Source organism: Phragmites australis, chromosome 8 (genome assembly GCF_958298935.1).
Source record: "Phragmites australis chromosome 8, lpPhrAust1.1, whole genome shotgun sequence".
Taxonomy (NCBI): Eukaryota; Viridiplantae; Streptophyta; class Magnoliopsida; order Poales; family Poaceae; genus Phragmites; species Phragmites australis.
Genome location: NC_084928.1, coordinates 36,058,400 through 36,072,133, shown reverse-complemented (window position 1 = coordinate 36,072,133; position 13,734 = coordinate 36,058,400). Strand labels below are relative to the sequence as shown.

The following is a 13,734-nucleotide window of genomic DNA, read 5'->3' as shown; positions in this document are numbered from 1 at the left end:
GCCACTCGAGGATTACTCATACTCCTAATAGTAATCAGGTCAGGTCTGAATCGGATGGGTGGTCTCTTTCTTTCAGCACCTGCAGGCTGCAGCTGTTTATGCCGCCCACAGGTAGCGCCTCCCTTTCAGTTCAGGCACCTGTTCTAGGATTATCTCCTCCTCAACATATCAACACGAACCAATCCAAATTTCATCTGGACGCGAATTTCAAGGTTTGTTTCTGAGTAAATGAATTAGAAGCTGAGAAGCTAGCCGAGAATCTTTTCTGATTTTTAGTGTGCTGAGAAGTTAAAAATTTACTATAAAAATCAATAGCTAAAATTCAAAAAATAACTTTTTAGAAAAACAAAAGTAGTTTTTCAACTAAAAGTCAAAAGAGAAACCCAAATAAATAGGCCTAAGTGTTTATAAGATGGCTATGTGCATTCTGAATATCTTGACGTCGTGTTAGTGCAAAGATCAGAAGTTATACTTATATTATTAGAAAAATCGAAAGTTTCAAGGTGATCCGGAAGTAATCAAGCACGTACGAGTGTAAAGGCATGTTTCTTTCATACTCCCCTGGTAAGGTTGGCGACTTAGCCTTTGCAGTTGACTGACCATGGCCTGGAAAGTGGAAACACTGCGCCTCTGGCGACTAACTTTTGATTTGCCCACCAGTCGCAGCGAACCTTTGAATTGAACCTTTCAGACAGCCGTAATTTGTTAAGTGAATGATATCTTATTCTTTAATCACAGCATCAGTGTCCATCCTAACTCTTACCACGAGTCTTTGTCAAGCTTGGACGAGCATCGTCTGCCATTTGGACCACCTGCTGCATCACTCGTCAGTCACCACCAGTATACACGGCCTGCATCATCAAATCTTTCACTAGATCGACCACTAAACCTCCAAGAACCTAGATGTGGAATGTGATCGTGAAGCTTTTTCGCCCAATTGCTAATTCTGTCATTTGGTTTGGACACCAAATTGTGACTTCTGGGGTCACAAATACTGCAGTTGCAAGCAAAGCTAAAGATTCTAGGACTTTTCAGGCCAGCGATGCAGTATTTTGACTGTTTTTTTCGCGCTACAAGTCACCATATCAACTTAACGAAGAAGCTTTTACACAAAGGTCGTAAAGATAGGAACTAATACCGATTCTTAATTTGCCTGTTAGAAAAATGAGCCCATGTAACCAATATTCATATATAAAATCCACATACAAAAACAATATCGAATTGCTGGCAAGCTTACAAATATCGTCGGTAACCGCTCGTTTATCGTGGTTACCGGACGATGCGGTCCGCACCGCTTTTATAAACCGAGCGGTTATCGACCAAACTTAAATTTAAAATTCAAAAAAATGACAAAATTCGACCGGTTTCTACCGAATTCCATCGAATTACTATGCGGTTACCACGGTAATCACGATTACCGCCGCCGAGCGGTTTTCGAAGGTAAAACGCATTTGTAAACTTTGATTGCTGGTCCTTCCAACATGTTGTTATCATAGTAACATCAACACAACCACCACTTGACTACTAAATACTAACCATCAGTATGATAGCTATGGATACGAAGCTTCTTTTTTCCCAAAAAATATACAGGACCCATTCGTTGACACATAAGGACCTCACTAAGATGATGGGAAGATATATCTCGCAGAACAGTACAGGGAGATCCGATTTTGCTGACAACACATCAGATTACATTTAATCTTCATCTTTTGCAAAAGGATTGAGACATGGAACTCAATTCTTTCGCCAGGTTCTGCTGGGAAACTATAAAATATAAACAAATCAGTGTGCAAGTAGGCTAAACAAATTCATAGTTACGTGGCAGTGTGTATCTCAAACTCAAAGTAGTGAAGTTGGAAAAGATACCGGTGATGTGTACAAGCGTTCTGGATTTTATTTAACATTGTCTTCAACATAAGACACAGCAGTAGCACATCTTGAAGTCCCTTTCCTCACTCCCATGTTCAACCTTACATCTACAACACGCCTCCAGTCCTCATCCACAGCATACAAGTTTGACGCTAGCACATAATTCCCCCCATGGTGAGGCTCCATGTCGATCACATGATCGATCACCTTCCTTGCTAAGCTGGCATTCCCATGATCTCGACAGGCTCCGGCCAGTACACGCCATATAACAGGATCAGGCTTAGCAGGCATGGCGAGGACGAACTCAAATGCCTCGTCCAACGCCCCAGCTTTGCACATCAGGTACACCATGCTGCCATAGTGCTCCATCCATGGTGTGATGTGATACTCCTCGACCATGGACTTGAACAACTGGCGCCCCTCGCTCACAAGCTTGGAGTGACCGCAGGCATTGATCATGCTCAAGAAGATAACCTCATCAGGCTGGAACCCTTGTCAGAGCATCTGCAAGAACCGAACAAGGGCAACCACCCCGTGCCCATCCATGGCGAGTGCCTGTATCACGGCTGTCCATGACACAACAGTCCTCACACACATGGAGTCAAATACCTCACATGACCTCCTCACCTTCCCCATCTTACCATGCATATGTATGAGCGCATTGGCGACACGGGTGTTATCCAAGAATCCGTTCTCAAGAACACACTCCTCCAGCCAGTCTCCTAAACTCGACGAGCACTCCGCCTTTGTGCACGCCGAGATGACGGCAAGCAGGGTGACTTCATCGACCTTGACACCAGCAAGCCTCATCTCCTCGAACGCTTCCAATGCCTCAGCTGGGCGTCCATTCTCGCAGCAAGCACTGATCATGGACGTCCAAGAGACCGCACTCTTCATGCCCCCCATGCCGGCGAACACCGTCCTCGCGTCCGCCTGCCGCCCGCACTTCCCGTACATGTTCACCAATGCATTGACCACGGGCAAGTCACGAACATGGATGTTCCTCACCGCGTACCCATGGAGCTCCCTCCCGTGCGCCAGACTCCTCAGCTGCGCGCACGCGGACAGCAGGCTAGTGACAGAGACGCCGTTCGGCCGGGACCCCGCCCGCGCCATGGCGAACACGGCTTGCATGGCCTGGCGGGGGTGTCCGGAGCGCGCGTAGGCGGAAACGAGGGAGTTCCATAGGGGGACATCCCGGCGCGGTATTTCGTCGAACAGCTGGCGCTCGGCGGCGAGGAGGCCGGAGGAGGCGTACGATTTGAGCAAGGCCGAGCAGAGGTGGAGACAGGAGGTGAGGACGCCGAGCCTCAGAGAGTGTGCGTGGAGGTGAGCGGCGGAGTCGACGGAGACCGCGCGGAGAATGGCGCTGCCGGTGCGCAAGGCAGTGGCGGTCATGGGTCATGGCGGCGGCGTCCGCGGCACGGCGGAGTCAGGAGCCAGCGCTTCGGGAAAACGGGTCCCACATGAAACCTGCGGCCCGGCGCAAACGGGTCTCAATGATTCTCCGCGGTCCCAAAACCCAGGCCCAAAACGGGTCGCGATGGACTCAAATCCACAACGGGAACGCGGGCTGTACTGACGAGGCGCAGCTTGTTAGTGGGTCCAGAGTTGACGCCCGTTTAATAGGCCTTTAGCTGGGTAGTTCCGTATGGGCTCCATAAGTAATACTCCCTCCGTGCAGCAGGTGTATTTTTTTTAATGAAAAATCAAACTTTATGTATTTGATTAAGATTTAATTAACTTATAAGAATATCTAATGTATAAAAATTGTACAATTATATTTATAATTTAAAATGATTTTACACTATATAGGGTTTGTAGTTATAAATGATATATTTTTGTGAGAAAACCTTAATCAAATTCAACTTTGAAGATCGAGTAAAAAAATACGCTTACTATTTCTGAACGAATGAGATACTATATCTACTTAAAAAATTTACAAACAAATCCTAAAAATTTGATGTCTCAGTGAATACTAATTAAGTATTTATATGTTGCAACGAAAACACAAACATTAGAAATGGTAATATTAAACACAAACTTAAGGTAAGGAGATGTGGATGCGTCATGAAAGCGTCATCGTATGAATACATCATGAGGGATGCCACAATTTGATTTTAGATGGAATCTAAAAAAGGGAAAGATTATCTGCTAATTTTTCTCCTAATTTATTCATTTATTTTTATTAGTAAAATAAGTCACATATCTATAGCCGGTAATGAGGTGGTAAAATTAGAGGGCGAAGGTGGATAATAAAAGTTGATAAATTATTTAAATTTTAAAGATTTTTTATTAGATAGGAGAAGAATAGGGAAAAAGATGACACGGTAACCAACTCGTGTTTTACAGTAGAGATCTATTGAAACCTGTTGCTGCCACGTCAATTGTGCGTAGGATTTACATAATTTTTTTTACGTAAATATAGCATTGCTTGATGATTATTTCTTATTTTGAGGGTAGCGCCATTTTACCATTTTTGCATCCTCAAAAAAAATTACGCCAGTTTGAAACAAAAGTTTACACATTTTTTCTAATGATTAGATTTCGAACAGCTTACATTAAAGAGTTCGGCCAAATATTAAGCCCTCGCAAAGGCCAAAAAAATATATATACAGTGCGCCCGCTCTCCAATCTTCACTTCTTTAGCATATCAACATTCTATCTGTGAGCACTTAACAGTCTCAAGAAACAAGAAAGTAAGATGAGATTCATATGCATTAGAATTAGAATAAGGCTGGATGCTAAAGGTCCCTTGGTCATGTCACATAGGCTTAAATACCCACATATATATGTTACAACCTGGAGGGCATGCATAACACAAAAGCACAGCATTGTGCTAACTCTTATTCTCTACAAGCTACAAAAAATTACAGCATTCCTCGTCAGCTCAAGGCTTCAGACTTCAGAGCCATAACTCGGTCTTCCTATTCTCGAGCACGGTAGCACCTATCTCAGCTGTCTATCTATTTGAATCCCATAGCTACCACTGGAATTCTGACAAGGTGACCTCGGTCACCTTTCATCGTGATCTCGCCAAAACTGTAGGTGCCGGTCACGGACCTAGCTGTCAGGGTCGCCACTATCTCTCTTGATGCTCCAGGGAGCACCGTCACTGCCGGAGGCGTCACCTCCAGTGCGATCTCTGGTGGCATCCTTGTCATGATGGTGTAGGTTTCGGTGTCGTCAGCCACGCTTGTCACGGTCCGCTTCACTGCCTGCGTGCCTTTAAGTTGAGAGATGGTGATTGAGGGAATGTTGAGATCATAAGGGTGCTGTTCCTTGGAGCTGGAGTTGCAAGCTGAACCGGCTATGTTTGATACTTCACTATGATTGACATCTGGGATCGAGCACAGAAATGTGATGTAGTCTTCATGGGCTGCCAACACAAATTAAGCAAAATTAGACAAGGAATGTGGCATTGCCATCTGAATAACTTGGAACGGCTTGTTTAACAGAAAGACTTGCTTGTGAACAAGGCACGAAAACAGATTCACAAAAAGGCATATAAAATTTTTTGAACTTACTTGCATCTAGAACAAGGCCAGGATCAAGAGCAGCTTTTGGGTTAACTGCGCCACTACCACAATCAAATGGTGTGGCCTGTGAAAGTGTCATCATTTCTGATGCAGAGTATTGCTGCGCTCTAAGAGGTTTGCTCCCTTGGTCCAGCGTATTGGCCGTAGTCATCAAGGCAGACTTTATTGCTGAGGGGCTCCACTTCGGGTTCCTCTGTTTTATTAGTGCCGCAATGCCAGCAATATGCGGTGCAGCCATGCTAGTTCCAGAAACCATTGCAAATCCTTCTCCTGGGAATATTACCACAAGACAATTTTGAGCTAGCTCAAGCACGGATGAATGTCCTTATGAATCACTAGTCCACAGGAAATACACACCCCAAACATGATGAAAATAATCATGTGTGCTTCATTGAGGGAAAAATATCTACAGACTAAACTTACCAGCATAGTTTGCTTCATCTGTTCCATTAGGCGCCCATGCAGCCCATATAAGATTGCCAGGAGCGAGTATGTCTGGCTTAAGAACATCAGCATCTTGAAAGCTAAAATCTTTTACATCAGGTCCTCGAGAAGAGAACAACGCAACCTGGGGAGCTGAATTGTATAGTGTTGGTGCCAAACCATTTGCAATACCAGCTGTTGCTTTGAAGACTGTAGCCCTTCCAGCCCAATCTCTTATTGTGGAAGAGTTGTAGTAGTCTATAAGATCCTACAGAACCAAAATTAGCGTCATCTAAATATACTAGAAAAAATATTATAAGAACCAAACATGCATATAGGTATTTTACCCAGTACCCACTTCTCCTTTGGCATGTCATCCTACAAAGCAGCCCAAATTCATGTCGGTTCGTCGAGAACATTAATTGTATGTTTGTTGATCTATTTCATGTTTATATTAGAGGTTGTGTCTCATTTTTTCATACTTCTACGAATACTGTTTTGTCTATGGGTGACTTATATGCACAATAAGGCTCTATTAGAAGTAGAATACCTTTGTTTTGCTGACGTCTGTGACGAGAATCCCAGGGATACTGACAGGTATGGGATCAAATTTTGTTCCTGGGTAACTATTCTCCACAGCAACAACAAAGCCAGCTGCACCGAGACTCCTGGCAGTCTGAGACACTTTTTTGATTGAAGCTGTCCCAGAAATGTAATTGAACGAATAGCCACACAAAATAATTTTTCCCTGAACTTTCTTCTTATTCAAGAGTTCTGGCCTCTGACAGTCTAATGCACTGTACTTGGTTGCAGATGAACCCAGCAGAGCATCAGCTGCAGAAATCAGGCGCAATGACTTATTCCCATGTGTTGCAGCTGTATTCAGATGAGAAAATTGTCAACTAACCACAAGCAGAAACTTCCAAGTAATTGTCAGAATACCAGGACCACTCAAACATCCCATATCACCTTCAGAGTACTATGAAATGACATCTGTTGACAGTAATTGCGAGACAATATAAAAAGTATAAATCTACAAAAGGGCTAAAATGAAGAGCCTCTGTGGAACTACAAAGCAAGACAAACTTCCTAGCTAAGCGTCATCACAATGAGATAGAAAAATAAGGATGTAATATAAAGCTTATCTACACTCATTCACTCCGTATAATAAAAGTTTCGAGTTCCGTTTCAGCATATACTGTCATGTCATTTCTACCTCTGTTTACTGTGCACCACATGCCAGAAAACATTTGGTAACCTGTAGGGGTGGTAAAATTAGAAGTAGGTGTCCTAGAACAGCTCATTCTACTTCATTTTGCACAATTCCATAACCCACGATTGGATACGTTGAAGACGATACTGACAACAGGTCAACAAAAGATATGAACCAAAAGGACTTACGTGATACTCCAAGTCCAGGAAGAACTTTCCCATTTCCTAGTGTCAAATGATTTTTGTATCTGCGGTCATCAATTCCAGCAGCAACAGTGGTTATCCATGGGCTGAAAGACACCAGTGTTTTTGGAAATGGTCCTCCATTTCCTGCAGCTTGGGCAACAAACACCCCAGCTTTCACAGCAGAAAGAAGTGCTGCATCAAAAGGGTTCAAAAACGTAGTCCGTGTAGCTGTTGGTGGGCTATTAGGTCCAACAGAAAGGTTGAGAATATCAACGCCATCCTGAACAGCCTGCAAATAGCCATCCATGCGTTAACTCCCACAGATTGGAGGCTTGTAATAGTGACACATACTACAGTTATCTAGCATGTCTTCTTTTATTCATTGTATGATGCAGCATACAGTTTATGAAGAAGAAAACAGAAATGCAGTAGATTCAAGAAATAAGTGCTTAACTCAGATTATAAAAAAGAAAAAGAAAAAACTCAACCAACCGAGGAACTAGGTGGCTTTGCATATAAGAAGAAAAAAGCACACAAATTCAAGTTGAAGAGGACTCGAACCTTCGAACCTAGGTGGTAGGGGTGTACACCTAGTCACCCACACCTCCCGTCAACTGACTAAATAAGTGCTTAACTCAGCATTATCAGGTATTTCTTTTTATATCTAGCAAGAAAAATGAACTTAGATTCTACTTCATGCTTGTCAATGCACAATATTGTTATACACGAGTCTATCGGGAATAAAAGATAAGAGCTCCCTCTTTCCATAAACATCAGACCTGAATTATTTTGATGATCTCCCTACCAAGTACCAGCCAACTGATTTATTTTGTTCGAACCATCATGCCTTTTGTGTCATTATGTATCAGTCAACCGTAAACAAATATGGTCAAGCACTTTTATGCAAATTATGTTATAAACCCTTTTTTTCAACATGTCGCAGAATCCAAAAAAATGCAACTGAGAGTTCAGGTAAATCACTCATATATCATACCTGATCAATAGCTGCCACAACATCAGCTACATAACCACCGAAGAGCCTGTAAAGAACCTTGTACACAGCTATCCTAACAAGCACGAACTAAACAGAGTAAGACATTGGCAAGTAAGCAAAAGCAAAATGGCTTTCTCAAAGTAACGTATTATCACGATACTGATAATAGATGGGTGCTTCTCTACTATTCCCCAAAAAAAAATGCATGACCTTCAGCAAATGATGAAAAAAATCAAAACTTACCTAGCACGTGGAGCCATGCCACTTGCCTTGCCAAATTCGTGACCATGCATTCGCACTGGAATCCCGTTGTTTCCAGCAGCAATTGCAGCAGTATGACTGTCGAAGGAAAATACCATACATGTATCAGACAAGTCTTGTAATTTTTCCACAAGATAAAAAAAACAAGCGGAATAACTAATTTTGAAGAAGAAGATGCTTCAAACAGAGGTTTCCTTTACAAGCCAAACATCATGGTATCAACAGGACAGTTTTGGAAGTTACAAGCACGAATGCAATTTTCGCATTTGGCTGTTCTAGTGAGCAACCAGAGCAAGACATAAAAGCTAAGAGAATTGTCAGGAGCATGACCTTCCATGACCATCACCATCTAATGGAGATGCAAATTCAATATCAGGATTAAACGCTCCAGCAGCAATTGCAGCTTTGGCAAAATGCTGGGCCCCAACTATCTTCCCATTACAGAAGCTTCTTCGTGTTACTGGATCCATCTCACATTTCCCTTTATAACGAGGAATGGGTCCATAAGGATCAGTTTTGTGGGCTGCGAAGCTCGGATGTTGGGGATAAATTCCAGAATCCACAATACCGATCACAACATCTTCACCAGCTCTATCAAATCCACCTCCTGTTGGCCATACCCCAGTTGGCAATCCAAGAAACTGGGGAGTGTGAGTAGTCAATTTCTGTATCTTCATGTCTCTCTCAATATGCTTAACTCCCGGGGCTTTCCTCAAAAATTCGGCCTAGCGCAGGGAAACATTACAGTCTTCAGCCAAGATAATAACCACGAAACTGGAAAGAAGAAAACGGTGTGTGCCTCTCAGTAAAATTGGGATATCAAATACCTGCAGCGATGACATGTGAACTGCAAAACCATTTATAAGATGATGGTAGCTATAAAGCTTCTTGTAAGTTCCTTCTACAAAAAGCGAGTCTAGGAGCTCGTCATGGTGCCTTCGGAGGTGGAGCGAGTACAAAGTGACAGCCTCACTGCAAATCAGTACATTTGGAGTGAAGACAAAATTATCATGTTCGCACCATAAGCACAAGCAGAATGCAATGCAAAACTTAATCAGGAACTTTCAAATTTGACATCAAGGAGCCTAAATGTAAAAATAACAACTTGCGAACACCTATTTTTTAAGGCTTTCAAATTAGACATTCTCAATTAGTGTTATTCAGTGAGTATGAGCATACAGCTCAGACCCCATCCACTACATCTATCATAACAAATATACTAGTGGGAAAAAGTGAAGTCATTTCCATTAACACCTTTCATATGGAGCTAACTTACACAATATCAAGTTCAAACTGTAATGGAGCTTGAGAAATGAAATACAACGATAACCAGTACTATGTTCAGACTTCAGAAACGTGGTGAATACCATCAGCAAGGATTTACCTGGTAGCATCCATATCATCATCCAAATCCTTCACGGTTGCAGGGAATCCTTCAACTCCACCCCTGTAGCTCACAACTGGATCCCCTTCCATAGTCACAATGTACACATCATGTGTTCCAAGGGCCACTTGTTGCACAAAGATTAGAAGCAAACAGGCAAGCTCAATCCCCTTCATCTTCACCAATGCCGGTACAGCACCACCGCAGAACCTTCCAAAGAGAGTGAGAAACTATCAGGTCATGCACTCAACACAGACAAACCATTTGCGGTCCTCAACTTCTCATGCACAGCATTAGTCGAATGGTAGGAGTACAGCCACTACATGCCTACACTGACTGCTGCTTTAGCAAACCACACTATCAAAGTGACAGCACTGGTCCCGTCCGTACCCGCGGTGCCAGAGTTTGCCTATCTCACAGGTCCCTCATGGAATGTGCATTTATGGAACCTCTTAAATAGGCTGCTCAGTGATATCAAATGGCTCAAATGACGCTAGTAGTACTATGAACCGCTACCTTGAATGCATGCATTTCTCCCTCTTGAGAACAGATTGATCTTTAGATCAACTAAAAATCTTTTTGTGACTTCACTTCACTTGGGGGATGAAGAGAGGAAGATTTCGATTGGATTGGATTGCTTCCCGGAACAAAATGGACTCTTTTTTCCCGAGAGAAAACAAAAACAAATGCAAAATGGACTCTTGGAACAATCCATCCAAGCAATCTAGGATTACTCACTCACTGGCAACGGAAGAAAACGAGTCCTATCCGTCCGGATGGACGAGCGGCGGCGCGGCCGCAGGCCGAGGAGCGGCAGCGGTGGAGGGAGTGACCCCGGAGTCCGGACGGCAGGCGGATCAGTCGGCCTCGATCGCGCTACTGAATGGCGGCGACGGCATTCCCGGGAGGGGCGGCACTGGCTAGGAGATCGTGGGGGTTAGGGTTTGGAGAGCGACCGAGCGAGGCAGCGAGCAGTCGAGCAGTGAGGCGAGGAGGAGGCTAATGGTGTGTGGCCTTTTGGCGGCTTTGGCTTTAATGGAGGGAGGCAACACGCAAGCCATCTCAAATTTTTTTCTTTCTTTTTGCCACGTAGACTGGTCCGGTAGGACCCACAGTGTCAGTGACGCGACCTGCGGAGTGCGTGCCTTTGGGCCCGCCTCTCAGTGGGTCCCGGTGCATGGACCCAGTCTTCATTGGATCGTTTCTGCTCGTGACTGACTGACTGCCCGTGGCCACGGCCGTGGGTCCCCGGCGCCGTTGAGGCTGCGCTACTGCGTGCGCCTGGTCCTCGCAGTCCAACGCCCGCGGGCCCAGAATGCTAGTGACTTGGACCCGTGGACCACGTCCAGTTACTGAACCATGAGGGCTGTTCCAGGGAGCGGCGCCTCGATGGTGGCGCGCCGAGCTCGGCCCGCTTGCTTGCCCCGCCCCCCCACGAGGAACAAGTGTCGGCGAGCCACCCTCCCTCCCTCCGTGGGACAGCTCCACTGGACCGCGCCGACGTGGCAAGACACATGCACCGACGAACGAGGGGGCACGACGAACGGCCTCTCTCTTCGCCGCGGTGATGGTGCACGGTGGCACGAGCAAGATCGGCTCAGATCACGAGAAATTCCAGGGAAAATTGAGACGTTGCTCGTGTCAGTCAGGGCGCATTGATCTGATCCTGCACCACCTCATCGGACGACATGTCACGTCGCAACTCCACGTTTCGAATAAGATACAGTTCTTACTACCTAGTTTTGATCACCATTTTTATTAGAATATAGCTATAAAATTTATTAAATTTGTGATATTATAAAAAACATTTTTTTAAAACAAGTCTACAAATATAAATGTATGGCTATAAATTTATCCTACAATTAGAATATAGTTAATATTTTTATTAGAATATAGCTGTAAAATTTATTGAATTTGTGATATTATAAAAATATTTTTTAAAGGCTGGGACGTAGAAAATTCGCCAAGGTATAGCCTGGGTAGTAAAAGGCCAACCCGAGATGATGTTTTATTGTCTTAATGGTCCAGCCTAGAGCACTGGCTCAGACAACGGTGCAGCCACGCAACATCCACCACACAAACCCTACCATGCTATAGCCGTCGCACACTCGTATCGCTTCGTGCAACGCTGCTGTTCCTACCCTTACGACTTGCGCAGTGCCCCCGCTCGGCCACTCAGCACCTCGGCTCCTTTGCACTGCACCGTCACCCTGCTCCTATCGCTTCGCTTCAGATACTCTTTACGGTTGTAGCACATGTTCATAGATTTCCCATAGGAGAAATCTCTAACCAAGAGTATTTGATATGGTGTTAGATTGGGAGGTCAAAAATCTAGTATTTTGCATTTGATCCATATAGGAAAGTAGGACATTAACCACGGTATTGGAGCTTGTTTTCTAAAAAGATAAATTAGCTGCTTAAAGTTCAAGTGTTATGGCTCGTGGCCTAGGTGTTCATTTTGGACTCCCTCAGTTTTCAAATACTCCAAAGTACTTAGTACTCCATAGAGATTTGAGTGTAAGAAACGGTGACATTATAAGAGAGGTACATTAGGATACTTAAAAATAATAACTTAAAAAACTTCATAAGATAAATCTATTTCAATTTCTATCTAAATATGCTCTAGATATATCTAATGTGTTTACTCTATCGCTCAAAAGTATTACAATCTACTCTATCAAGGTAAATTACAAGTATGTAAATGTGAAAATGTAAATAAGATAGAAAGACAAAATTGACACAAGGGATATTTATCCCATGGTATCGATGGCACACAAGTCACCACTAGTCTACGTTAGAGCTCCACAAAGGTTATACTCTTGGTCGTCAAGTTTCTTCAGTCACAACTCTTGAGCTAACAAGTTAACAAGACAAGCTCTCAAGCAAGATGAGCCACCAAGGCAAGATCTCACCACTAATCTCTCTTTTGATCATTTATACATCATCTTTACTTTGAAGTTTTAGTCACAAAGACAGTGACATTTGCGTCCCTGCACAATATGCTTGTCGTCGCTCCACACTAAGTCGAAGGGTTAACAAGTTACCGGTGGGTCATCAAGACTTTAAGAAGTCGGCGTACCTCTCGGTACATAGTTGAATCACTCTTTGATCCACTATCTAGATTACATCACCTAGGAACACTTCTCTCTAGGCCTCTAAGCACTAATCACTCTCTAACGGTGTGCTTAATCGTCTTGGATGAATATTTTTAGCACTTTTATAGCTTGTATGTCTTCTCAAATGTATATGTACTTCTCTGGACTCCGGGACCTTCAAATGACTAAGTGGGTGGATATTTGTAGCCTCAAATTCGCCAGCTAGTTATTGCTCCAACGACTCACAGAAACTATGAACACCGAATGATACAGTGACAACAGTAGTACACATCGGACCATCCGGTGTGTACATTAATATATACTAGTAGTTGGATCTCCACTCAGATACATTCTGAACATCAAACATTCTGGTGTAACTGCAACTCCATCATTGGACTATCCGGTGAGCCTGACCGAGCCAAACTCTTCACTTCTTGAAAATACTCAGGTGTTGTCATTCCCTCATCGTCGAACCTTCCGATGTGTACAACATCATCTTCTGGGAATTCTCATACACTCTGTTAAATGCTCTGGTGTGCATACTTGCTTCATCGCCAGACCATCTGGTGTGTTGAAATCTTTTATTCCCTCATTTGCATAGCTTCTGTTAAATGCTTCGTTGTGTAGTACTCTAATCACCAGACCATTCGGTGAGGTCTTCATTTTCCTCTTCTGAATGAAAACATTCTGGTGTGTATAGCCTTCCGAACATCTAACTATTCGGTAAATATAACACATCCGGGAGAAATACTCTGATATGTACAAAGTCCT

The 13,734-nt window shown here is 43.6% G+C and overlaps 1 protein-coding gene and 1 pseudogene across 2 annotated transcripts; both read right to left on the bottom strand.

The window, feature by feature from the left end:
• Positions 1-1,563: 1,563 nt before the first annotated feature.
• On the bottom strand, positions 1,564-3,549 carry LOC133926013 (pentatricopeptide repeat-containing protein At4g14820-like; annotated as a pseudogene).
• A 1,010-nt stretch (positions 3,550-4,559) lies between these two features.
• LOC133927325 (subtilisin-like protease SBT2.6) lies at positions 4,560-10,893 on the bottom strand. 2 transcript variants are annotated; one of them, XM_062373735.1, is made up of 11 exons: positions 10,607-10,893; positions 9,869-10,078; positions 9,312-9,456; positions 8,815-9,209; positions 8,467-8,562; positions 8,224-8,296; positions 7,233-7,518; positions 6,382-6,707; positions 5,832-6,099; positions 5,397-5,678; positions 4,560-5,248 (listed from the first exon to the last, which is right to left on the bottom strand). In XM_062373735.1, the coding sequence occupies exons 2-11, from the start codon at positions 10,042-10,044 to the stop codon at positions 4,836-4,838; spliced, it is 2,460 nt and encodes an 819-aa protein (XP_062229719.1). In that variant the 5' UTR covers positions 10,045-10,078; positions 10,607-10,893; the 3' UTR covers positions 4,560-4,835. The 2 variants fall into 2 exon arrangements, with proteins under 2 accessions (XP_062229719.1, XP_062229720.1); XM_062373736.1 differs by having other exon boundaries at positions 10,611-10,893.
• Between the last annotated feature and the right edge of the window lie 2,841 nt (positions 10,894-13,734).

Bases quoted from the DNA above. Each gene is read 5' to 3' on its own strand.
- LOC133927325 (XM_062373735.1), bottom strand. From the start codon at position 10,044: ATGAAGGGGATTGAGCTTGCCTGTTTGCTTCTAATCTTTGTGCAACAA. The intron at 9,457-9,868 runs GTAAATCCTTGC...ACTGATTTGCAG, and splicing joins GATGATATGGATGCTACCAG to TGAGGCTGTCACTTTGTACT. The intron at 5,249-5,396 runs GTAAGTTCAAAA...TTGTGTTGGCAG, and splicing joins TGGCCTTGTTCTAGATGCAA to CCCATGAAGACTACATCACA.